General features: G+C 40.3%; 1 protein-coding gene across 3 annotated transcripts in view; it reads left to right on the forward strand.

Moving 5' to 3' along the window:
- PAPSS2 (3'-phosphoadenosine 5'-phosphosulfate synthase 2) overlaps positions 1-23,499 on the forward strand; it is a 91,035-nt gene that overhangs the window by 34,373 nt on the left and 33,163 nt on the right. For all 3 annotated transcript variants that reach the window (XM_077945177.1, XM_015147608.3, NM_001266008.1), the window contains 5 exon segments: positions 16,818-16,935; positions 20,923-21,158; positions 21,893-22,031; positions 22,589-22,707; positions 22,835-22,948. In XM_077945177.1, the coding sequence (XP_077801303.1) occupies positions 16,818-16,935; positions 20,923-21,158; positions 21,893-22,031; positions 22,589-22,707; positions 22,835-22,948 (726 nt within the window).

Here is a 23,499-nt window from a genome sequence, read left to right on the forward strand (position 1 = left end):
GTTGAAGAGTGCTGAAGGCAGACCTATGGATCCCTGACGCTAAAGAGAGATGGAGGAAAAGAGGAATATGGCAAGGAGGCTATGGAAGAGCAATGAGAAGACAGAAAAGCTCTGAGAGAGAATGTTATCTTGGAAGCTGAAGAAAGAGGGAATTTTCCAGAAAAGAGTGGTCAGTGGGAAGAAATGGAAGACAGATGCTGTTTTAGAGATTACTGGCTGCTTGTAGTTTCTGCTTCTAATGCCTTGGTTTGCCAAATCCAGTCCGGATTCTACATGAATCTCCAGTTAAATGGTCAACCATATAACTGACAGGTTGTCTGATTTTGTACAGCTTAAATTTCTAAGAGAATCTAACGGGTTCATCCTGTATGTTGGTTTCACTTGGGTGACCCTAGTACAATAAGCCATTATAGGGAGGGTAGCAGGTGAGGCTGAGTCTGTAGCTGTGGCTGGGCAGATCCCTGAGTGTGCAGGGGAAAGAGGATAAACACTGAAGATCTTGCCAATAATCATCATAATAACCCCCAGTGTTGATTAGGCACTGTTTTAAACACCTTACATGTGGTAATTCATTTTGTCTATTTGAATATAATGGTGAGCACGGAAGTCATATTATAGTGAATTGAGTCCTCTACTACTAATAATGACAATAAGTCTCTAGAAAGGCATTAATCTGACTCTTCCAAAAATGCCCTTTGCTTTGCTCTCCCTTAAAGGGGCAGAATCCTTCCCTGGGTCCACTCTTGATGATTGGATGGGAGACTGTGCCTTCTGATCAAGTTTCCTGAGTTCTTTTAATTGAATCATCAGAATATCACACATAAAATGAGGCCTTGAGCCAGGCTGGCATGGCCACACTAAAGTCCTGTGATCTGTTTATCTGAGAGCATGATGAGTTTGTTGGTCTTTCTTAGCCTTAGGAATCTGCCTTCCGGTGTTTAGACAGAGTAGCAGCTGAATGAATTTTGAATTTAATTGTGCCCGAGCAGAGAGTGAACAACCTTTGCATATGCCAGCTTTTTGATGTAGACTTTTCAGAATGGTGATTCCAGGTCATTTCCAACTGCAGGACTCTTTCAGTTCATAATAATACATATTTTAATTAGCTCTCTTTGGATTGTTTATATTTATGGAGGAAGAAACAGTGGAATAACCTACTTGAGAATGTGTTCAGAGCATGTGGCTCGTTTGACATATAAAAGCAGTGTATTAAATAAGGGTCCGGTTCGGTCGTTTATTTAGATTTAGTTGATAACTTGGATTTCAGCACTAACTGAAATGCATTGGTTCATATTAGATTAATTAATTATCATAGAATATGGAGAGCACACCAGAACTATAATTGCAATAGCACATAGTTATTTGATGCTGATTTCAAAGGATATTTTACAAATGCATTTGTGAATGGGAGTTCATTCTTTTAAACGTTTGGACTGCTTTGGCTTTTTCTGTGGTGGGGCCTATAAGAAGACACGTCACAGCGGGTCTCACTTAAAGAAGTCTTTAGCACAGAACATAAAAGTGACTGTAACTAAAGTTTGGAACACGGCATTTTATTGAGTACTGACACTAGAGGAGTTTAAGGATATTCACATCAGTTAACAAACCAACAAAACGTTTATTAAACTTCGGTTACTCATTCAACAAATATGTAATGAATACCTACTCTAAGTGCAAGTATTCCACGTCATCTCTTTTCATCCTTGCAAATATTAGCAAGAACTATAATCCCACAGTTTTATGAGATTTAGAGAGGTCAGGCTTAGCTTGTTCAAGGTTCTAGGGGAGGCAGAATTTGAACTGATTCTAAACTGTCCAACCTTAAAATCGATATTACTTCCTCTTAGCTGAATCTTACCAGGAAATCAAAGCTGTATAAGCTATGGCCTCTTCTGTGTGGGGTTGACAATGACATCTACAACATCAGACTTAAGTCTGTAAATCTAGAAAACATAAGGCACAAGTCTACACCACCCAGGCAAAGTGCCACAGGATCTCATAGCTACAGGAGTTTAGGGAAGAGGCATCAAGGAAGGCAGCCAGTGCCCCTGGGGTTTGTGCTGCTTGGAGAACAGGCGGTATGTGGATAGTTGAAGGCATAGGGAGATGGTTCCAGTGGGAAGAGCTGAATGAGAAAAGGTGCAAAGCCAGAATGATCAAGCTGTGTTCAGGAAATCATAAACAGACCTGCTGCTGAGAACAAAAGTTCTGTTATCTGAGAGTAGAAAATATGGCTGAAAGGTAAATGAAACCGGTTTAGCAGAGGGCCTTAAGTTCCAAGCTAAGAATTAGGACTTTGTTCTGTGGTTTATAGGAAGCCATTACAAGTTTTGGATATAAAAGTAACATGATTTAAGGGTGTTTTAGAAAATTAACCTGATTGTCAACTGGAAAAAGAGGTGATAGAGCTGGAAATCAGTAAAGGGGCTCTGGGCCAGGCAGGGAAATGATGTGATGGCTGCTTTACAACCTTGAGGAAATCCAGAAGGAGTAGGGCTCATGGGGGACTGTGTTTAGGAATAGGTCCAAAAAGTTAGGCCAGACCAAGGGGGATATTTACACACAGCAATGGAGGGCAGGGTAGCTAGAGGGAAAGCATAGTCACAAAGAGAGGCAAAGACCAGGGCTGGAGAATCAGTTTATAGCATCAGGAGGGTCTAAGGAGTGAAATGCAGCAATGTCTTAGTCCATGCAGGCTGCTCTAACAAAGTACCATACCCTGGTGGCTTATAAACAACAGAAAGTTATTTCTTGCCGTTCTGGAGGCTGGGAAGTCCAACAGCAAGGAACTGACAGATTCAGTGTCTGGTGAGGGCTGCCTTCTTGCTATAAGCTCACGTGGAGGAAAAAGGGCCAGGTGGCTCTGTGGGGCCTCTTCATAAGAGCACTAATTCCATTCATCAGGGCTCCTCCCTCATGATCTAATTACCTGCCAAAGGCCCAACATAATCCTATCACATTAGGCATTATGTTTTCCGCAAGCGAATATAAAGGGCAAAGGGAACAAAAAAATAATTAGACCACAGCAGCCTATACATAAAAAATGTGCAGGTTAAGGGGCAAAAGGCAAGGGGAGGACCCGCAACAAGTTCTGCTACAGAATGTGACACAAACTGAGGCACCTGGGTCAGGACCAAGGCTGAACATCATTTGGCAGCCAGCTTACCACCTACTGTAGGATAAGCCTGAAGGTTGAAGTGGAAGTCACAGCCATAAAGACATGAAGAGTGTAAGTCAGAATGCTGACAGTGGAAATTGCAAGAAAATTCTTATGTGATAGAGATCATGAAGACTCAAAGGATGTGTTAATACATAATTAGATCAATGACACATAATTAGAGAGGAAGGAGAGCAGTAGGTCCTATAAACCCTCATCGTCGTTTTAAGAGCAAGCCATGTTCCAAGGGTGAATTTGGAAACTAGTTATCTGGACTTTGGAAACGTTTTATCATGAAGAGCCCTTTTCCATAAGGAGATGCTTTTTAAAAATATCAGTCTCACAGGTCAGGAGTATTGCTACCCCCAGGATAGCCATGAAATCTAAACTTCCCCTGGCCTCACTGTCTTTCCACCTGCTATCTCCATCCAAATCTGGCTTCACATGATGGCTTTTGAGCCCAGGTGTGAAGATCTGTGAGCATCTGTGGGTATGGAAACCCCTCTCCTGAGGTCCTGGGAAATAGCTCCACACACATATACACTCTCAACTTCAGCTATGAAATTCTCCATCTTACGTCCTTTCTGGGGCTGGATGCAATTTCAGGATTGTTTGGTCCAAAAATATTTGCTCTTTTACCCTGCTATATTCTCTGTCTAATTGCTTCTCTTCCACTGTTCTGTTTCTGAAGCAAAAAACATAGGTCTTTTGAGTATTTGCCCTTCTGTGGAGTTTCAAATCTCCTTCTTTCTCCTCCTTTCTCTTTATTTACTGGGCTCTCTCTATATGGAAAATTAAAGGCTATGTATGTTATAATAGGAGGCTTGAGGACATAAGAAGGCTGAATGAAAATTAATCTCACCTCCACTTTGGAGAGACAAAAGGGACTCAGAAGAGAGCACTTCTAGGTCTCATTGACTTTCTCTCAAATCAGAGTATCAGTTGTGATATTTTAAAATGTTGTCCGTAAATATCAAAGATATGCCCATACTTGTTATATGCGCACCCAGCTGTTACCAGTGTCTTGTCCGTTAATTTTTCTGTTTTTTTTTTTCTGCTTTATTTCATGATATGCTTATGAAAGGATTTCTCCTATAACTCCAAGCAACTTTAACCCTTAAATTAAAAGTAAAATAATAAAGTTACCTAATGTAAGAAATGTGATCAGGAAGGATAAAGAATCCAGCAATGCAGAAACTGAATGATTATGAAATGTTTAGGTTTTCATGATTTTGTTTGCTGCTAAATCTTACTAAAATGCACTTTTTTAAACAGTTAGACTTTTAATTTTTTTAGAAGTTTTGGATTTACAGAAAAGTTGAGAAGATGGTGCAAGGAGTTCCCATGTACCCTAATACCTAGTTTACCCTATTAGTAACTTTCACGTTAGTGCGGTACATCTGTTACAATGAATGAACCAAATATACATTGTCATTAACTGAAGTCCATACTTTCTTTAGATTTCCTTAATTTTCACCTAATATTTTTCTGTTCAAGGATCCTATCCCATGTAACATTTAGTTTTGTCTCCTTAGGTTCCTCTTGGCAGTGACAGTTTCTCAGACTTTCCTTGGTTTTGATGACCTTGACAGTTTTGAGGAGTACAGGTCAGACACTTTGTAGAACGCCCCTCGTGGAGTTTGGGTGGTGTTTTCCTGGTGATTAGAATAGGCAAAAAACTAACATGGTTATGGTAAATATGAAGGTCAGGCAGGCTCAGGGCTCCAGTCAACCTAGTGTGTATCCCGGCCGATTGGCAGCTCTTAGCAACTGTCTCTGTCAGGCTTCCACCCTGGCACCTGGGTTCACTCGATCCTGCATTGCACTCACTGTGGGGAGGTGAAGTTCCAACTCAGCCAGACGCAGAACCCTGACCTGGAGAGCACCAAGGAGGGTGCCAAGGAGAGGTGGCTCACCTGTGCTCTGGGAGCGAGGAGCTGCCGTCGGGGTGTGTCCAAGGTTAGTTTACATAGATTGTACCAGCTGGAGACTGGAGCCAGAGGAAGAGCTGCTTCAAGCAATTTCACTAAGAGGCGGCAGTCCAAGGAAAATAAGGCAGATTCCAGAGCATATGAGCAGAACCAAGACGGAAAGCACAGAACATATGGTTATGATTCCAAGTGAAAGATGCAGCCAAAGCTCTTCAATGTTATAAACCTGTTCCTTCCGGCAGGGTATCTGAAAAAGCCAGAGCTGGGTGGTTTATCATCCAATGGAAACTCCATAGTCTCTTCTCTTCCAGATAATGCCTTGTTTGTAACCACTGCACAGACCTCTGGATTGACATCCAGCGTATGTGGTAGATAGAGGACCGGAAGTGTACAAGACCTCTAATAGCACAGTCCCATGAGGAGAGGGGCTTCTTTACTTTTCTTGGCAAACATCTGAATGATGCTTGCAAATGTCTGAATTTGCCCTCTAGGGTTTTCCAACAATCTGCATGTTTTTCAGATGTTTTGGGAAAAAATTAAATACTGTAAAAAGTCATGTGGATTTTTTTTAAAACATGCCATAAATATGACCTTCATCTGTTTTTTTCTTGGTCATCATTGTTGCAATTTTTTCATGCTATTCAAATTCTTATCTCTTTGACATTAGTCTGTGGTTTATTTCCTACTAGCGGCTTCTAAAAGTCAAATCAACTTAGTTGTGTATGTGTTTTCCCCTTAAATTGTTTTCTTATTCACAGCATTAACCTATTCAACATAACTTTCTGTAGCAGGAATTGATGAAAATGATAATTTTTGATCTTAAAGAAATTCCATTAAAGCTTTTTTTGGGTCTGATCACAATCTGATCATAATTCATAAATTTCAGATTTGGATCATTTTTTTGTTGCCCAGTAACTTCGACAAATGATTTAATTTGCTCTTTCAGGAGTTCCTCAAATCATTTCTCTCAATTTTCACAGCTGATATTTTGTCTGTCTACCTGATATGGTTATTTCCCTTGTAACTCAAGAGTAGTTTAACACAAAGTATAATCCTATAGTGTTGGTGGCTTCCAGGAGGCCTTGTTTGCATGATAAGTAAATGCGTATTGTGAAACTGTATTCCCGGGGTTGGATTTAGCATGATCTGTTGTTGGCTCCCTTTATTCACAATCTCTCTTTACACAAAATACTTATGAACTAGATTTTCTTTCATGTTAAATCCCTTTTAAAACATGTTATCTCATGGAGGTGCACACCTGTAGTCGTAGCTACTGGGGAAGCTGAGGCAGGAGGATTGCTTGAGCCCAAGAGTTCCAAGTCCAGCTTGGGCAACATAGCAAGACCTCGTTTCTAAAAAATAATTAAAACAGCAATAAAACCCCTGTGTTATGAATTTTTAATTTAGTGACACTTATTCAGTTAAAACTTTCCTATCTACCAGTAACTGTAGTATTGGAATTGAACCTTAAATGTCCAGTTGGTGGTGACTGCATCAAAGTTGAATAAGACAGCCTTCTTGCTGTTCAGCTGTTTAGATCATGTACGTATATTGTTAGGGCACCTTTCTCTGGGAGGTTGCCATTTGTCATATCAATTTCCATAAGCTGTTATACCTTCATGGGCATTTATTCTCTGAATGACATTTAAATGATGACACAAATCATCACATGATCAAGTGAAATGGACTATACTTTAAAGATTATCAGTGTAGAGCTCACTGCATCTCATTATATATTTTAAAGGGATTCATTGCCTTAAATATTTGCTCTCAGGATGTCAAGGTATATATATATAGATATATGAGTCAAAGTTTCACTTTGTTACCCAGACTGGAGTGCAATGGTGCATTCATGGCTCACTGCAGCCTCCTGGGTTCGAGTGGTCCTTTTACCTCAGTTTCCCCAGTTGCTGGGATTATAGGCATGAGTTGCCATGCCTGGCTAATAGTATTTTCTTATTTGTTGGTTTGATTTGGTTGTTGTTCTGTTGGTTGCAACTTGTTTTACAGGACTCACTTGTGTCCACACATCTGTGATCCCTTTGAACTTTAAGAATCAAACCATTGTCTGGGAGCGGTGGCTCATACCTGTAATCCCAGCACTTTGGGAGGCCGAGGCAAGCCAATCACGAGGTCAAGAGAGTGAGACTATCCTGGCCAACGTGGTGAAACCCCGTCTCTACCAAAAATACAAAAATTAACTGGGCATGGTGGCGTGCACCTGTAATCCCAGCTACTCGGGAGGCTGAGGCAGGAGAATCACTTGAACCCAGGAGGCAGAGGTTTCAGTGAGCTGAGATCTTGCCACTAAAAAAAAAAAAAAACAAAGAATCAAACCATTTTGGCCTCACCATTTTCTGGTTGAGAAATTCTTTATATTTTAAATATAGATTTATTTCCAAATTTAATATTGAAAACTAGACTATAGAGAAGGAAGATAGTTACCTAAAATGACCTAACCCTCAAGATGATTATTATTACTATTAGCATTTTTCCATGATTTTCCAGACTTTTTTCTGTATAGCCTTATACATATAAATACATATATTTTAACAACGAGATTAATGTTAACTCACTCTGTAAGCGGTTTTCTCACCTATTCATCATACGGATGTACCATAATCCAGCTGATTGATGGACATTTTTATTGTTTCTGATTTCACTGTTTTTGATAATATTGCTATGAACATCCTTGGATAATGATTCATTTTTCTGTATTATAATGTTGAGATTTATTTGAGAATCAGAGAAACTGGCAGAGAAAATTATAGTGAGTCATTGTATGTTTGCAACAAAACTTGCATAATTTCATTTCCATGAGAGAATGTGGAATGAACTAAAACGGAAACTTTTCTTTTAAAGAATGAGCTTTTTGTCTAGATATAGTGGTTCATTCCTGTAATCCCAGCACTTTGGGAGGTTGAGGCAGGAGAATCGCTTGAGTTTAGGAATTCTAGATCAGCCCGGGCAACATGGCAGTTGCTCTACACTACAAAAGAATACAAAAATTATCCAGCCACAGTGGCTTGTGCCGATAGTCCCAGCTACTGAGGAAGCTGTGGTGGGAGGATGGCTTGAGCTGGAGAGGTGGAGGCGGCAGTGAGTCATGATCACACCACTGCACTGCAGCCTGGGTAACAGAGTGAGACCCTGTCTCAAAAAACAAAAAAAAAGAAAAAAGAAAAAAGAATGAATTTTATATTTTTGAAATTTTAAAACATGTTACAAAAACAACTATCAGAACCATAGATGTCTATACTAAAAGTAGAAAAGTTAATTATAACTACATAAGAATTCTAGAAATAGTTTCAAACTATCAAAAGACATCCAAAGTAGAAGGGAAATAAATTGTAATATATTTGAGATTGCTGGATGTAATGATGGAAAATATATAAAATTGATCCGTGTAAGCACATAATAAATTATAATAATTTCATATTTAAAAAATTGGTACAGTTTAATTGTATCAAGGTAGCTAGAAGTTTGAAGAGTATTTTTGGCCCAGGTATGTATGATTAATGATCAAATGGAAGACACCAACAATAGGAATTTTTCTGTATATTCATAAAATATTCTTTAATATGATATAATAGATATAATATGTGATATATAATAAAGTACAAACCAAAGGAGAGCAAGTGAACAAAAAGTATATATTATATAATTAATAAAAATTTTATAATACAAAGCATAGAAAAAAGAAGCATCAAAATGTTTTTATTTATGTAATAATTTTCCTCCTCTCCTCTCCTCTTCTCTCCTCTCCTCTCCTCTCCTCTCCTCTCCTCCCCTCCCCTCCCCTCCCCTCCCCTCCCCTCCTCTCTTTCCCTTTTCTTTCCTTTCCTTTTTCCTTTCCTTTCCCTTTTCCTTTCCTTTTTCCTTTTCTTCCCCTCCCTTCCCCTCCCCACCCCTCCCCACCCCTCCCTTCCCCTCCCCACCCCTCGCTTCCCCTCCCCTCCCCTCCCCTCCTTTCCTTTCTTTTTTTACGAGGTCTCTCTCCATTGCCAAGGCTGGAATTCACTAGTGTGATAAGGGCTCACTGCAGCCTTGACTTCCTGGGCTCACGCGATCTCCTCCCACCTCAGTTCCCTGCGTAGCTGGGACTACAGGCACGTGCCACCACACCCAGTGAATTTTTAATTTTTTTTCTAGAGATAGTCTCTCACTATATTCCCCAGGCTGGTTCCTATCTCCTGGACTCAAGCAATTCTCTCACCTTGACCTCCCAAAGTGCTGGAATTATAGGCGTATATCACTGCACCCAGCCCAAAACATATTTTTAAAAAGTGGATGAGATCATTGTCCAGATTGTAGTTAATTAATATCAAAGAGGCAAACACACGAACGTCCTAAGTAACTTATTACACAGAAAAAGGCGTATGCTTACCAAAATAAGTACAAATCAACCTGGGGAAAAAACAGTAAAAATACAAACACAAAGAAGTAGTTGAATATTTAGAAGTAGGTATATCGTGGTAGCCTGGTAACTTGGTTTTGTCACTTGGAAAATGAACTGGCAGTATACAATGAGACCTACAAAATAGTTTATAAATTTTGATACTCAATAATTTCACTTTGGGTTGTATATCCAAAAGAACTAATCTGAAAGGAATAAATATATCATTGTGAAACATTTGAAGCTACTCATGTTATGAAAGAGAAGTGAGAATGATTTTTAAATTGTTTACATTATAGTGTAGTATGAAAAGCCTGATTATGTATTATCTCCTTCAATCCTCAGGGAGGAAGCAGTGACAAAGAGCTCACATGACGGGGACTGGAAACTAGGAGTCCTGTCTATGCAGGAATAAGACCCAGACTTAAACCTGGCTACATCCTGTGTCTTCTGGGTGTGGGACTTCAGCCCCCTTCCCAATAGCTCTGAGCAGTAGTTTTCAGATCTGGAAATGGGTCACCATGTTCAGTCTCCCAGGTTTTGAGCAGTAACTGAGATAATGCACATGGAAGTGGAGCTCCTTCCATGGGCCTGATAGGGCAGTCATTGGGGTTGCAGCTTTCTGAAAATGGGTCTTTAAATAATCTTCAAACTGCACACTGAGGAGCGGGAAGATTTGGAACATGTTTAATCAGCAAGGGAGCAATGAAAGCAGAGCCCAATGGCAATGAAGGCCAAGTTAAAACGGGGCAGAGTGGAGTTGTAATGAGAGAAGTAAAGGGGACTTGTTTGCACCGCCTGGGGAAGCGTAGGGTTCAGAGGGGATTCAAGGGCACGTGCTTGTTTTTTTTAATTGAGACATTATGAACATCTCAAAAAAAAAAAAAAAAAAAAAAGCTTTGGGCATTGGTAAGCTCCACCAGACACCTGGTTTAGAGCTTTTTCATTCCCCAGGAGTCCTCCTCCCTTCCGTGACACTCTCCCTGTGACATATGCTTGGATTTGGCTCTGGAAATGCCCCGCCCCACCATGAAACCATCTAGTCTTTTCCCCAGGTTACTTCTCTTGCAGTCACGCAAAATCAAGGCTGAGGCTCTCTGTCACGACCCTCGGCACATCACCTGAGTTCTAGGAGCCACTTTGTCAGTCCCCTTTCTGTGCCGCCAATGGGAGTGAGGGGTGGGCCTGGGCAGAGACACACATGCCACCCTGGGCTTTGTGACAAGCCCTGGACTCTAATGGGTCAAACACAGGGCAAAGGCCATCCTCCATCTAGGTAACGAAGTGTGCATGATTCTGTGACAGCCAGGACAAGGGCAGTACGTTTGCAGTAGAATGACACTGCAAACTGGTGGACCTTAGTGTAGGGTACGTCCTGACCAGGCTTTAATAATCAGAGCAGCAGTAATGACAACAATGTTGCGTGTGTGCTTGCGTGTGTGTGCATGTGTGTAAAACTGGTGCAGTCCTATCCACTGTCTGATTCGGTCATGAGTGCCACATCCTCCCCAGAGTTGGGTTAGAGTGGACCCAGATCCCCAGAACCCTTTTAAACCTGGATGATTTAGAATTCAAACTGCCATCACTTCTCCAGACTAGATTAAATGCCACCTGGACTGATCAGATTCAACATCTTACCATGTGTCTGGTATTTTCTTTGCTACTTTATGTAGATAATTATCTTATTTAATCCTTTCAGCAATCCTAGGAAGAAAGTATTTTTATCCCCATTTTACAGAGAAGGATATGGAAGTTCAGAGATGTTAATAACTTGCTTCAGGTCACAGGGCAAATCAGCTGTGAAGCAGGTTTCAAATCCAGGTTTGCTTGACTCCAAAATCCATACTCATGCTACTCTGATGCATGCTACCGAGAGTTTTTCTGGGTCAGTAATGGGAAGAAAGTAGGGATTTTTACCAAATTTGTCTTAGGGACCCAGTATAGAAGTATGCCACTAACTTTGGGGTTTCCGGGCCACTTCCTGATAAGCGGCAGAGTTAGGGATGCTGAGGATGTCTGTGTGTTTTCTATGTACACACAGCAAGACAGACATTTTTTCCTTTAACATGTGTTTTGCTTTCTATAGAGAGAATCCTTTTGCTGACAGTCACTTTCTTTCCAAAGCTTAGAACATCCTAGGCTCTTTAGCAGAGACTACAGCTTTCAACAAGAAAAAGAAAAGGTTTTGGCCGCTCTGCCCCTTTGCGGTTCAAGTATAATTCAAAATATCTGCTTCTATTTGTTTGCCTTTTGCAAAACATCAAGGGCGATTTTGAAATAAATAGAAGTAAAACATTTGACTGAACCAAAAGATCCCAGTACCTGGCCATCTGAAAGTATTTATTTATTTGTTTAAACATTGCTGGAGTAATAGAAAATTTAAATGCACTTATCAAAGACCAAAAGTTCAGAGATTAAATACTATGTTAGAGTCATTCCTTCGAATTAATTTTGAAATGTTTTCAAAAACGAAGAACTTGCTGGGGAGACAATTATCAAGATCATAACAAAGTTCCCCTAGAAGATTAACAGAGCTTGGAGTTCATTGTGGATCTTTGCCTGTGTGGAGAAGAAACAGCCAAACTAGAGGAAACAAAACTGTCTCTATAGGCAAATTAAATTTTAGTGGATGTTCATGTGCACAGGTGGGCAGCAGCACCTTAGTCTAGTATGCTGTGATTGGGATCAGAGTCCTTTTCCATAAATGCGGCAGCATTGAGCAATATAATTCCACCATCTAAAATCTGATTGCTTACTTTTTTTTTTTTTTTTGAGATAAAGTCTTGCTCTGTTGTTCAGGATGGAGTGCAGTCACACAATCTTGGCTCACTGCAATCTCCACTTCCTGGGTTGAAGGGATTTGCCTGCCTCAGCCTCCCAAATAGCTGGAATTACAGGCATGTGCCACCCTGCCCAGCTATTTTTTGTATTTTTAGTAGAGACAAGGTTTCGCCATGTCAGCTAGGCTGATTTCCAACTCCTCACGTCAAGTGATCCACCCACCTCAGCCTCCCAAAGTGCCGGGATTACAGGTGTGAACCACCACACTCAGCCTTGTTTGCTTACTTTTCAAAATAGCTCTGTGTGTGTGTGTGTGTGTGTGCACACGCGCGCGTGCGTGTGCGCATGTGTGCATGGTAAAGTTTACAATGAAATACACATGTTTAGTATACATTCAGTGAGTTCTAATAAATGTGTACATGTGAGTCCCTCAAACCCTTATCAAGACATAAAGCATTGCCATCACCCCAGAAGCAACGGCAGTTCTGAATTAGTGCATTAGTTTTCCGTATTTTGGGACTTCATGCAAATGGAATCATATATAATATGTCGTTTTCTTGGATAAGGCTTCTTTGACTCAGCGTAATGTTTTCCATTCATTATCATCCATATTACATGTATTAATAGTCCATTCCTTTTGATTGTTGAATAGTATAACCATTATATAAGTATTCTACACTTTCAGTTGGTTTATTTTCTATTTTCCTATTGATGGACACTTGGCTGTTTCCAGTTTTGAGTCAAATAAAGTTGCTAAGGACATTCTAGTATAAGTCTTTTTGTGGACACGTTTTTATTTCTCTTGAATAGATGTCTATGAATGGAATTGCTGAGTCATGGGGAAGGGAAATGTAAATGTCAGGATTTTTTTCCCAGGATTGTTGTCCCACTTCACACCTCCACCATCAAAATACGAGAGCACATCCTTGCTGCCATTAGATGTTATCGGTGACCTCTCATTTTAGTTTTAATTTGCATTCTTCTGGATGACTAATGACATTAATCATTTCATGGTTCTTTCCTGGCCATGTGTATATCTTCCTTTGTAAAGTGACTGTTCAAATCTTTTTCCATTTTAAAACATTGGGTTTTCTTTTTTTTTTCCTTTATATTTTTTTTGAGATGGCGTCTCACTCTGTCACCCAGACTGGAGTGTAGTGGCACAATCTCGGCTCACTAGCAACCTCCACCTCCTGGGTTCAAGTGATTCTTCTGCCTCAGCCTCCCGAGTAGCTGGGATTACAGGCAAGTGCCACCACGCCTGGCTAATTTTTGTATTTTTAGTAGTGACGGGGTTTCACCATATTGGCCAGGCTGGTCTCAAACTCCTGACCTCATGATCCGCCCACCTCAGCCTCCCAAAGTGCTGAGATTACAGGCGTGAGCCACCGCGCCCGGCCGGGTTGTCCTTTTGTTACTGAGTTGCCGGTGTGCTTTACATTTCTTCACATGGTGTGTATATATATATATAAACCCTCTCCCTCCCTCAGGGAGTGGAGCCCCGGTTACCTCTTCTTTTTGTCTGTCTTTCTCCCCAGAATGATGCCAGGGATTCTTCTTTGTTTAGTACTATATTCCCAATGCTTCAGATTACCACTGGCACAGAGTAGGAGCTCGATAAACATTTACTGAAAGAATCAGTAAATAATCAAGTGAACTGACTTTTGGGTCTGATATTCAGATACGACGTTCTTGACCTTAATGGCATTAATTAACAAGGAAATTGAAAAAAGGATATTTAAATGGTATCCTTGAGGTATTACATACGCTTGGCACCAAGGACACAGAATACCTTCAGGGGACTGGACATGGTGGCTTATGCCTGTAATCCCAGTACTTCAGAAGGCTGAGGTGGGAGTATCACTTGGGCCCAGGAGTTGGAGATCAGCCTGGGCAACATGGTGAGACCCTATCTGTACAAAAAATTAAAAAAAAAAAAATTAACCGGGCATGATGGTGTGCATCTGTAGTCCCAGCTACTTCTAGGGCTGGGGTGGGAGGATAGCTGGATCCTGGGAGTTCGAGGCTGCAATGAGGCCTGATTGCACCACTGAACTCCAATCGGGGTGACAGAGTAAGTCCCTGTCTCAAACAACAACAACAAAGCCCAAAATAGAATACCTTCAGGGGATTTGTTCACCCAGGGGAGATACTGCTAGACTATCTCATGGAGTGGCCTAATTTGTCCCCATATATGAGCCCTCTAGTGTAAGTCATCATCTGCCACATTCTGGGACTATGCCCCCACTTCCAAGTCTTGGGTTCCGACCAGATTTGCCTAAGGGATGAGCAGAACATCTAGCTTTAGAGGGTTTTAGGTAACTTCACCCAGCTAATCCCACTGTGCCTTTAACCACCTCCCTCTTGGCCCCCTCCAACACTGATAATGCCTGTTCCCTGACCATTGGCCCCTCTGCCTGGCTCTGTCTCACTAGCAGGCCCATCCCCACTCTGTGCTCTGCCTTTCTTAGCACCCCTAAAAGGCCAGGCAGGAAAGGACGGGACAAGTTGATTATGACATCCCTTTCTAGCTCTAAGGAATTCAATAATTCTCATTTTCATCCCTAAAGACATTTACCAGCAGTTGTAAATGGGGCTTTCCTAATTTGACACTGAAAGGCCAGTAGGGCCCCCTAAGTCTTGAAGCCATTTTCCTGGTCCCAATCCAGCAGATTCCATCCTATTCGGTTTGGGGCATGTCTACAGTGAATAAGTGAATCATTAGCATTCACGTTTGTAGAGAACTTTGCCATTTGCATGTTCATATCTGTCATCTTATGTAAACTGCCAAACAGTTCTAGTTGTAGCCCTCTTTAGTTTCTATTTTCACAAAGTTTCTATTTCCCAAAGCAAAAAGAGGTGAGTTTTCATTTCTTTTTTTTTTTTTCATTTTGGTTTCTTTTTTTTTTTGAGACAGGGTCTCGCTCTGTTGCCCAGGCTGGGTCTCGCTCTGTTGCCCAGGCTGGAGTACAGTGGTGCAATAGTGGCTCACTGCAGCCTTGGCCTTCTGGGTTCAAGTGATCCTCCCATCTCAGCCTCTCCAGTAACTGGGACCACAGACACGTGCCACCATGCCTGGCTAATATGTTTTTATTTTTCATAGAGATGAGGTCTCACTATGTTGCCCAGGCTGATCTCAAACTCCTGAGCTTAAGCAATCCTCCTGCCTTGACCTCCCAAAGTGCTGGGATTACAAGCATGAGCCACTGCACCTGGCAGAGTTTTCGAAAACCTCCAGCTCTTGCTAAAAAAAGTTGGTGCTTTCTTAGTTCTGGTGGGTATGCATGTGTAATATTTAAAAGGCTCATAGATTTTTACAGTTCAGAAACCTGGATTCTGTCTGTCGTTAGAAATTCAATTACACGCCACAGACATATATGAGTAGTTCCTAACCTTTTAATTTAACCATTATTATGGATTTTCCCCCCCTTGGATCACATGTTATTTTCTTTTAAGTCCACCAAAAACTGTATTTATTGGCTCACTTTACCTTTTTTATTCATCAGACTTATACCTCCCAGTCAGAGTTTAGAATCAGGATCAGGTAGTCTCTTACCTCACTAAGCTGATTTTATTACAGCCAAAATAAAGACATTTGATATTTGAATTAGCTTCCAAACCTAACAAGTGCATTTCCATTTCTGCTGGGCTTTTTGAAAGATTAAAAAGTTCATGCGTTGACCCTTGAGAAAGTGGAAGCAAAGTTTAGTTCTTGTGAAGGAGTAGCCCTGTGTGTTCAGGGACTTCACTCTTGCCTTGTCTGTGATGTCTGAATGGGAGTAACGGGGATATTACTGACTTTAACCCTTTTCACTGTGATCTGGGCCTTTCTCTGGCTCTATAGGGACTGGGGATCAACCACCCCCACCCTAGTATTTCCTCAGCTACTGGAGTATTTGGGTTCTCAGTTCAAGCTCATAGGACTTGGGGAGAACATGCATTCATTGAAACAAAGACATTCCCCTAAGGTGCAAAAGTTAAAATGTCGTGCAACCAGAACTATTACCTAAAATCAAAAAGTGTCCAATTTGGATTATACTCTCAAAGGACCATGATGAGTATTCTAAAGTCAGTGTTTGTTTCTAAATTAATAGAATTAATAAATGTTATTCTGTTTGCCAATTATAGAAGAAGAGATACAGTTGGGGGAAGACTATTAATGTAATATGGAATTGTATTATAATTGTATTATTTAGCAGATTGTATTGCATGAACCAATGAAATTTGATGCTGTAATTTAAAAATAATTATTTTATGGAAGCAAAACTGCTTATGAATAACATTAAGTGAAATGCAGAATGAATAACTTAGGTATGTAGACTCACAGCTAAGAAATATATATACATGTAGCTAATGGCTCGGGGTAATCTGCAGAAATGAAAAAAATTATATTAGAATGGACAAGGGTGAGTCTCTTTCAAAATATTTTTTGTATAAGTTGTTACACCTATCAGTTTTGCAATTAAAAGTTTAAGATGGATTTATATTGGCTCCAGTGAAGAATATGTGTTTTATTAACTAATACTGTGCTTGATTTTGTCTTATTTTATAGGAGTACCAGCAGAAATCCACCAATGTAGTCTATCAGGCCCACCATGTGAGCAGGAATAAGAGAGGGCAAGTGGTTGGAACAAGGGGTGGGTTCCGAGGATGTACCGTGTGGCTAACAGGTATGTCATGTTCAGATATATATATATATATATGTAGCAAACTGACATGTGACACAGTTTTATGGAAATTAGTGTAACGTATTACGTGCTTGTTTTATCATTAGAAGGAGGCTGAGAGATGTAGTAGAAAGCCTGGATATTAGTCCTAACCCTACCATCAGTGAGAAATAGAGTCAAGGTCAACTATAGGAATAAAAGTCTGATCAAGTCAACTGTGAAAGTCTCTAGTTGTCACTTTTCTCCTCTTTGGCAGGAAAGGATGAGACAAGATGATTATGACATCTGCTTTCAGTGCTGAGGGATTCAATAATTCTCATGTTCATCCCTAAACATATTTACTGGCAGTTATGAATGAGGCTTTCCTAATTTGACATCAAGCATTTGGCTGTCCATAAGGTGTTGGATGTTTAGAGATATTTGTTATTGTTGCCTAATGTTTTGACATTCTAGGAGACTATTTTACTTACTATATAAACTAACAAACAAACTTAAGAATCTGCACAAGAAGGAAAACTAGTAATTTCCATTTGGCTGAGGATTGCCCTTGTTTATAGAAATAACTTGCTGTTGCTGAAGTGACTGAATGACTCTCCCTTTTCTTGTGTTTTTATAGCCACAGAATGTCAAAGCTAAGAATTAGTGACAGAACTGGAATTAAAACCTGATTCCCAGTAGCTGGCCCCAGGCTATTACCTTGTACTCTGAGTCCAAGGTAGACAAAATTATGTCTGGACTCAAAAGGAAAATCCAATTTCATTTCATAGATAACAGTTTTCAAATGGAATGAGCCCACCTGCAAAACTACATTTATTCAGGTTATAAAATGTTTTCTAACCTGAAGCTCATTCTAAACAATCTGGCAGCTAGGGACCTGCCTTGCATCTTTTCTTGCTATCCTAGGTCTTTGCCCTTTTCTGTGCCAACCAGCCTCATTCTTGTCCTCTTCAAGTTTTTTCCTTGTGCCTTTGGTTTCCTGGTTTCATTCATGCCTGGACTGTGCATCAAAGCAACTTTCTGCAGCCTCCAGTGCAAGGACAGACAGTGAGCACGGAACCTGCTGTGCTCAAATATGCACCATCCGTCTGTCATTACTCCTGAAATGTTTCCCTCAACTCCCCCCAAGAGACGTAATTGCAGCAGTAGGTACAGCTGTATTCTGGAAGACCCCCTCCTATTGTATGTTGCCCTTCATGCAAAGATCACTGGTGAAAACAACTTTCGTGTTGGGCTATACACACAAAGTCCATTTTCTCTAATGTGATACCCCTTGAAAAGAAAAAGAGAACTGGTAGAAGAGAAACATGTCTTTCTCCTTCTGTACTCTTAAAATGAATTATCTTTTCATTAGAGGAAGAAAAGAATAGATGGCAAATTTTAAAAATCAAGGCCGGGCTTGGTAGCCCATGCCTGTAATCCCAGCACTTTGGGAGGCCAATTCGGGTGGATCACCTGATGTCAGGAGTTCAAGACCAGCCTGGCCAACATAGCAAAACCCTGTCTCTCTACTAAAAATACAAAAATTAGCCGGGCATGGTGGTGCACGCCTGTAATCCCAGCTGCTCGGGAAGCTGAGGCAGGAGAATCACTTGAACACAGGAGGCGGAGGTTGCAGGGAGCCGAGATCTGCCACTGCACTCCAGCCTGGGTGACAGAATGACACTCCATCTCAAAAAATAAAAATAGAAAGTTAAATTAAATTTAAAAAACATTTTTCTAATTTATTTTTTATTCTTATGTTAAAAGGTAGGCTGTTGACCAGGCAGACCAGAAGAAACAAAATATTTTAAATCCATAGACTCAGATTTTAGCCCCAACTGCACCTCCATGAGCTATGTGACTTTGGACAAGCCAGTTAGGCTCTCTAAGCCTCAGTTTTCTTATTTGTACAATGAGAATAAAGACAGTACCTGACTTACAGAGGGGTTGATAGAACTAAATCAATAAAAGACAAATGCACTTTGCACAGTGCTTGGCACACAGTTAAGTTATCAGTAACTGTAATTAGTGTTACCTTAATGTATGAAAGTATGCATGCCAACAATCTGGTTACATATACTTACTGTAGTTTAACTCTTAGTTTCCTGAGAACTGAAGCAAAATGGAAGGACATTTCTGTTATTTCTCTCATTTTCTGACATGAGAGAACACACCAGAGATTCAGGAGTGCCATTTCCCCTACCCTATAACCTGACATAAATACTAAGAAGAATTTATCACCTACGTCTTTATTCAAATGAAAAGGAATAACAGAATTACAGACAATTACCTTAAAAAATGATCTAGTGACGTTAGTGTTGACACGTTCTTCATATAGCCGTTTCTTCTGATGGTCCTCTGTCAAAGCCAAGGGCATGGCTTTAAACTATAACTAAAAGTATGGAGACTATTTATTTACCTTTTGCAGATCACCTTTCACCCCCAAATCTTCCTTCTTCTGTGTCCTTCATTCCTGCTTTTTCCACCTTTTTCCTCTTTTCTGCTGTAGTCTTCTCTGTATGAACGTCTTGGCTTTTTTCCTCTGTCATGCCCAGCTGCTGTCGGACGGAAGCTTGGCACCATGAAATATTCTTAGGTTCAGAGATCTTTAGGACAAAGATCCTAAAATCCTAAAGGACTCATTTTGTTTTAGAGTGCTAGCCTTTAGGGGAGTTCAGATTTAAACTGTTAAATAATTTGGGCGGGTTGTGTTTCTGTCCCTTTCTTCTTATGTTCCTCCTCATATGGAAATTACAGTGTGTTCCCGATCCTTGTGCTTTGAAACCGTGGTGAAAGCCACATGGTAACTCTTTTCTCATATAAAGACTCTAGAGAATCTTTACACCTAAGAGTGTGACATATGGCAGCTCTGAATACATCTGCTCCCTAGCTCAGGCCGGCTTTCTGTCTTTATGTTTTGAGAGTCGTTTTGGAAACATCTCGAAGCCAAAGGACAGCATGCGGGCTCTGTGAGACGGTTGTTCAGTGGCATCCACAAGGGAGGGGGACTTACCATTCTCCAGGGGCTGGCTGTTCCCCTGCATTCCGGCTGATTGCTGACTTTGAAGGGGATATGAGACCACTGTCACCACATCTTTTGATTTTTTCAAGAGAATACGGTATCTGGATTTGCATATACAACTTCCTTTGTGCTTTGGAGACAAGGCCTCGCTCTGTTACACAGGTTGGAGTGTAGTGGTGCCATCACGGCTCACTGCAGCCTTGACTTCCCAGGCTCAAGGGGTCTTCCCACCTCAGCCTCCTGAGTAGCTGGGACCACAGGTGTGTACCACCACATCCGGCTATTTTTTTGTTTTGTTTTTTGAGGATGCAGGGTCTCACTATGTTCCCCAGGCTAGTTTTGAACTCCTGGGCTCAAGTGATCCTCCCACCTTGGCCTCCCAAAATGCTGGGATTACAGGCATGAGCCCATGCCCAGCCTGTATGACAACTTTCTAATCTTTAAAACACTCTGCAGCCCTAACAGAACACATCGAGGACCACATGTAGCCCCCAAATCTCCCTATTTATGAAGCTTGCTTGCTTTGAAAAGCTATAATCCTAACACAGGACAAATAGTTATTTCAAAATTTGACAGAAATGTAAGTATTTGCCTTGTAGTCAACTACACTGATTTCTTTCCTTTCTTTCTTTCTTTCTTTCTTTCTTTCTTTTTCTTTCTTTCTTTCTTTCTTTCTTTCTTTCTTTCTTTCTTTCTGTCTGTCTGTCTTTTCTTTCTCTCTCTCTTTCTTTTCTTTCTTTCTTTCTTTCTTTCTTTCTCTCTCTCTTTCTTTTCTTTCTTTCTTTCTTTCTTTCTTTCTCTCTCTCTTTCTTTTCTTTCTTTCTTTCTTTCTTTCTTTCTTTCTTTCTTTCTTTCTTTCTTTCTTTCTTTCTTTCTTTCTTTCTTTCTTTCTTTCCATTTAGTTATATTTAAAATTGCTAGATTAGTTCACAATTTGTCATCTTAAACTATCCAGGCTGATGTCAGTCTGCTTTATCTGTTCTGAACAGGTCTCTCTGGCGCTGGAAAAACAACAATAAGTTTTGCCCTGGAGGAGTACCTTGTCTCCCATGCCATCCCTTGTTACTCCCTGGATGGGGACAACGTCCGTCATGGCCTTAACAAAAATCTCGGATTCTCTCCTGGGGACAGAGAGGAAAATATCCGCCGGATTGCTGAAGTGGCTAAGCTGTTTGCTGATGCTGGCCTGGTCTGCATTACCAGCTTTATTTCTCCATTCGCAAAGGTAAAAAAAAAAAAAAAAAAAAAAGGCACTGCACACTATTCCCACACACAGTGCTAGTGCTCTCCAACTGCTAGGGGAAGGAATCAGGTAGGGTGGGCCTAAGAATGTCTCCTTTCAATTTCCCGACTATTTCTTCCCCCCATCACAGGCTCTCTCATTTCCTCTATTTAATATTGGTTACGTAAAGAGAGTTCCTTCCTTTCCAGATGCCAGGGCACCAGTGGACATAAATCCTTCCATGTTCACAATTATAAGGAACATTTGGTCAGAGTCGAAGGGAAGAGAAAGTTAAACAAGAGAAACTCTAAAGCTCTGTAATTTTAGTTGTCAGGAAAAGGATCTAGCTAAAGAAAAGAGCAGTTCACAGCCAAAGCTTCGGGTTCTACGTGTTTAATGCTGACATCACTGAGGTGGAGTGTCGCTCTTCTTTTAAGTCAGGAAATTTCTGGGAGCCAAACATCAGATGTAGCTTAGAACACATCCTTTGAATGCAATGCTCCCATATGGCCAGTGCTTTCCTGCTAGGAGGGCCTATTTTCCATCATTTTCTGTGAAAGTCCTTGAGAGAGCTGTGTTTACCAGAGTGAAATTTCTGGACTTTCTCTCAAGCACTCTGCAAAGCACAAACCCCAGTGTTATCTCAAGGCTATTGAAAACCAAAGTACACAGTGTTTTGTGATTTAGAATTTCACTATGAAACCTCTTTTTACATTCTTAAACATATTGCTTTTCAGGATCGTGAGAATGCCCGCAAAATACATGAATCAGCAGGGCTGCCATTCTTTGAAATATTTGTAGACGCACCTCTAAGTATTTGTGAAAGCAGAGACGTAAAAGGCCTCTACAAAAGGGCGAGAGCTGGGGAGATTAAAGGTAAGAGAATCGGCTAGCAGCATCTTTACCAGTTACTTAGGCTGTCGGTCCTTATTTTGTCCTCAGAAATCTGCCTTGAGTTTCAAACTCTCTTTTCCAAAATTGCATATAACATGCACAACTTTTTATCGCATCATGATATATTCAATATGCCCAGAGGCTTATTAAAATGTAGGGTTTTATTTTTAAGAATTGTCATCTCAGCCATATGCAATGAAGTTCAGAGAACTAGAATGGATATTTATATGTGAGTGTGTGTGTAGAGGAGTGTTTCAGAGTTCTTCCTTATTCTTGTCTTCCTTTTTGATTTTGATCATCTATAGAGGGCTTCAACTTACCCAGCCAGATTTTGTTGACAATTTGGGGCTGTCCATGTTGAAAATACAGCTATTTATTTTCTTACTTATGGCTAGAAGTCAAGGATGGCTGATTGGCCTTTTCTGTTAAAATGTGAATTTTCAGTTTAATACATTATTCCAACATGTGTTTTGCCTTATTGATTAAAAAGGTTATTCTGTCAATACAGATGTGATGATTGTCACCCATATGCCTTGCAGGATTTACAGGTATCGATTCTGATTATGAGAAACCTGAAACTCCTGAGCGTGTGCTTAAAACCAATTTGTCCACAGTGAGTGACTGTGTCCAGCAGGTAGTGGAACTTCTGCAAGAGCAGGTAGGTGAACCAGTTGTCTTTTCTTTATATGTTTAATAAAATCATGAAAGACAATCTATGCCTCCTTACTGAAGCATTCTTTCTATAGTTTTCATTTCAAGTTTTTACCAATTCTGTTTCATTTCAGAACATCGTACCCCATACTATAATCAAAGATATCCACGAACTCTTCGTGCCGGAAAACAAACTTGACCACGTCCGAGCTGAGGCTGAAACTCTCCCTTCATTATCAATTACTAAGGTAAGTGGGTGCAGACTGGTCAAAGAATTAGGCTTAATATCAGTCATTATAATTTATTTATAATTACTCTTAACAATAAAAAAGATATAAATAAGGTGCACTTAACGTCCACAAATAAAACACTCCTTTTTTGCCAAGTGTTTTTAACTTCTTCTCCAAAGAAATCTTTCACCAAGAATTGCCACATGATCAATGCCATGTATGGAGGTGACTGGGAAAGTAACTTCTGTATTTGCATTGGACAATTTTACATAGCTGTCATTGTACCAGTAAGTACATCTAGTAGAAAAATATAGCCAAACCAGGATTTTTGTGGATAAAAGAAAGAAAGAATAAACGATGAATTTTCAACTCAGTTGCATATTTTGGGAATAGATACAGCCTAAAAATGTTCAAATAAGTCATCTCAATATCTCAATATGAAATCTTTTCACCACTATTTCATAAGTAAATTTCTGAACTTAAATCTTTCTGGCCCTTAGATCATGAGTTAGCATAACAGTTGGGAACACTTAAAACATAGAAGATTCTGCCCTTATCCTCTTGTTAAC

Source organism: Macaca mulatta, chromosome 9 (assembly GCF_049350105.2).
Source record: "Macaca mulatta isolate MMU2019108-1 chromosome 9, T2T-MMU8v2.0, whole genome shotgun sequence".
NCBI lineage: Eukaryota > Metazoa > Chordata > Mammalia > Primates > Cercopithecidae > Macaca > Macaca mulatta.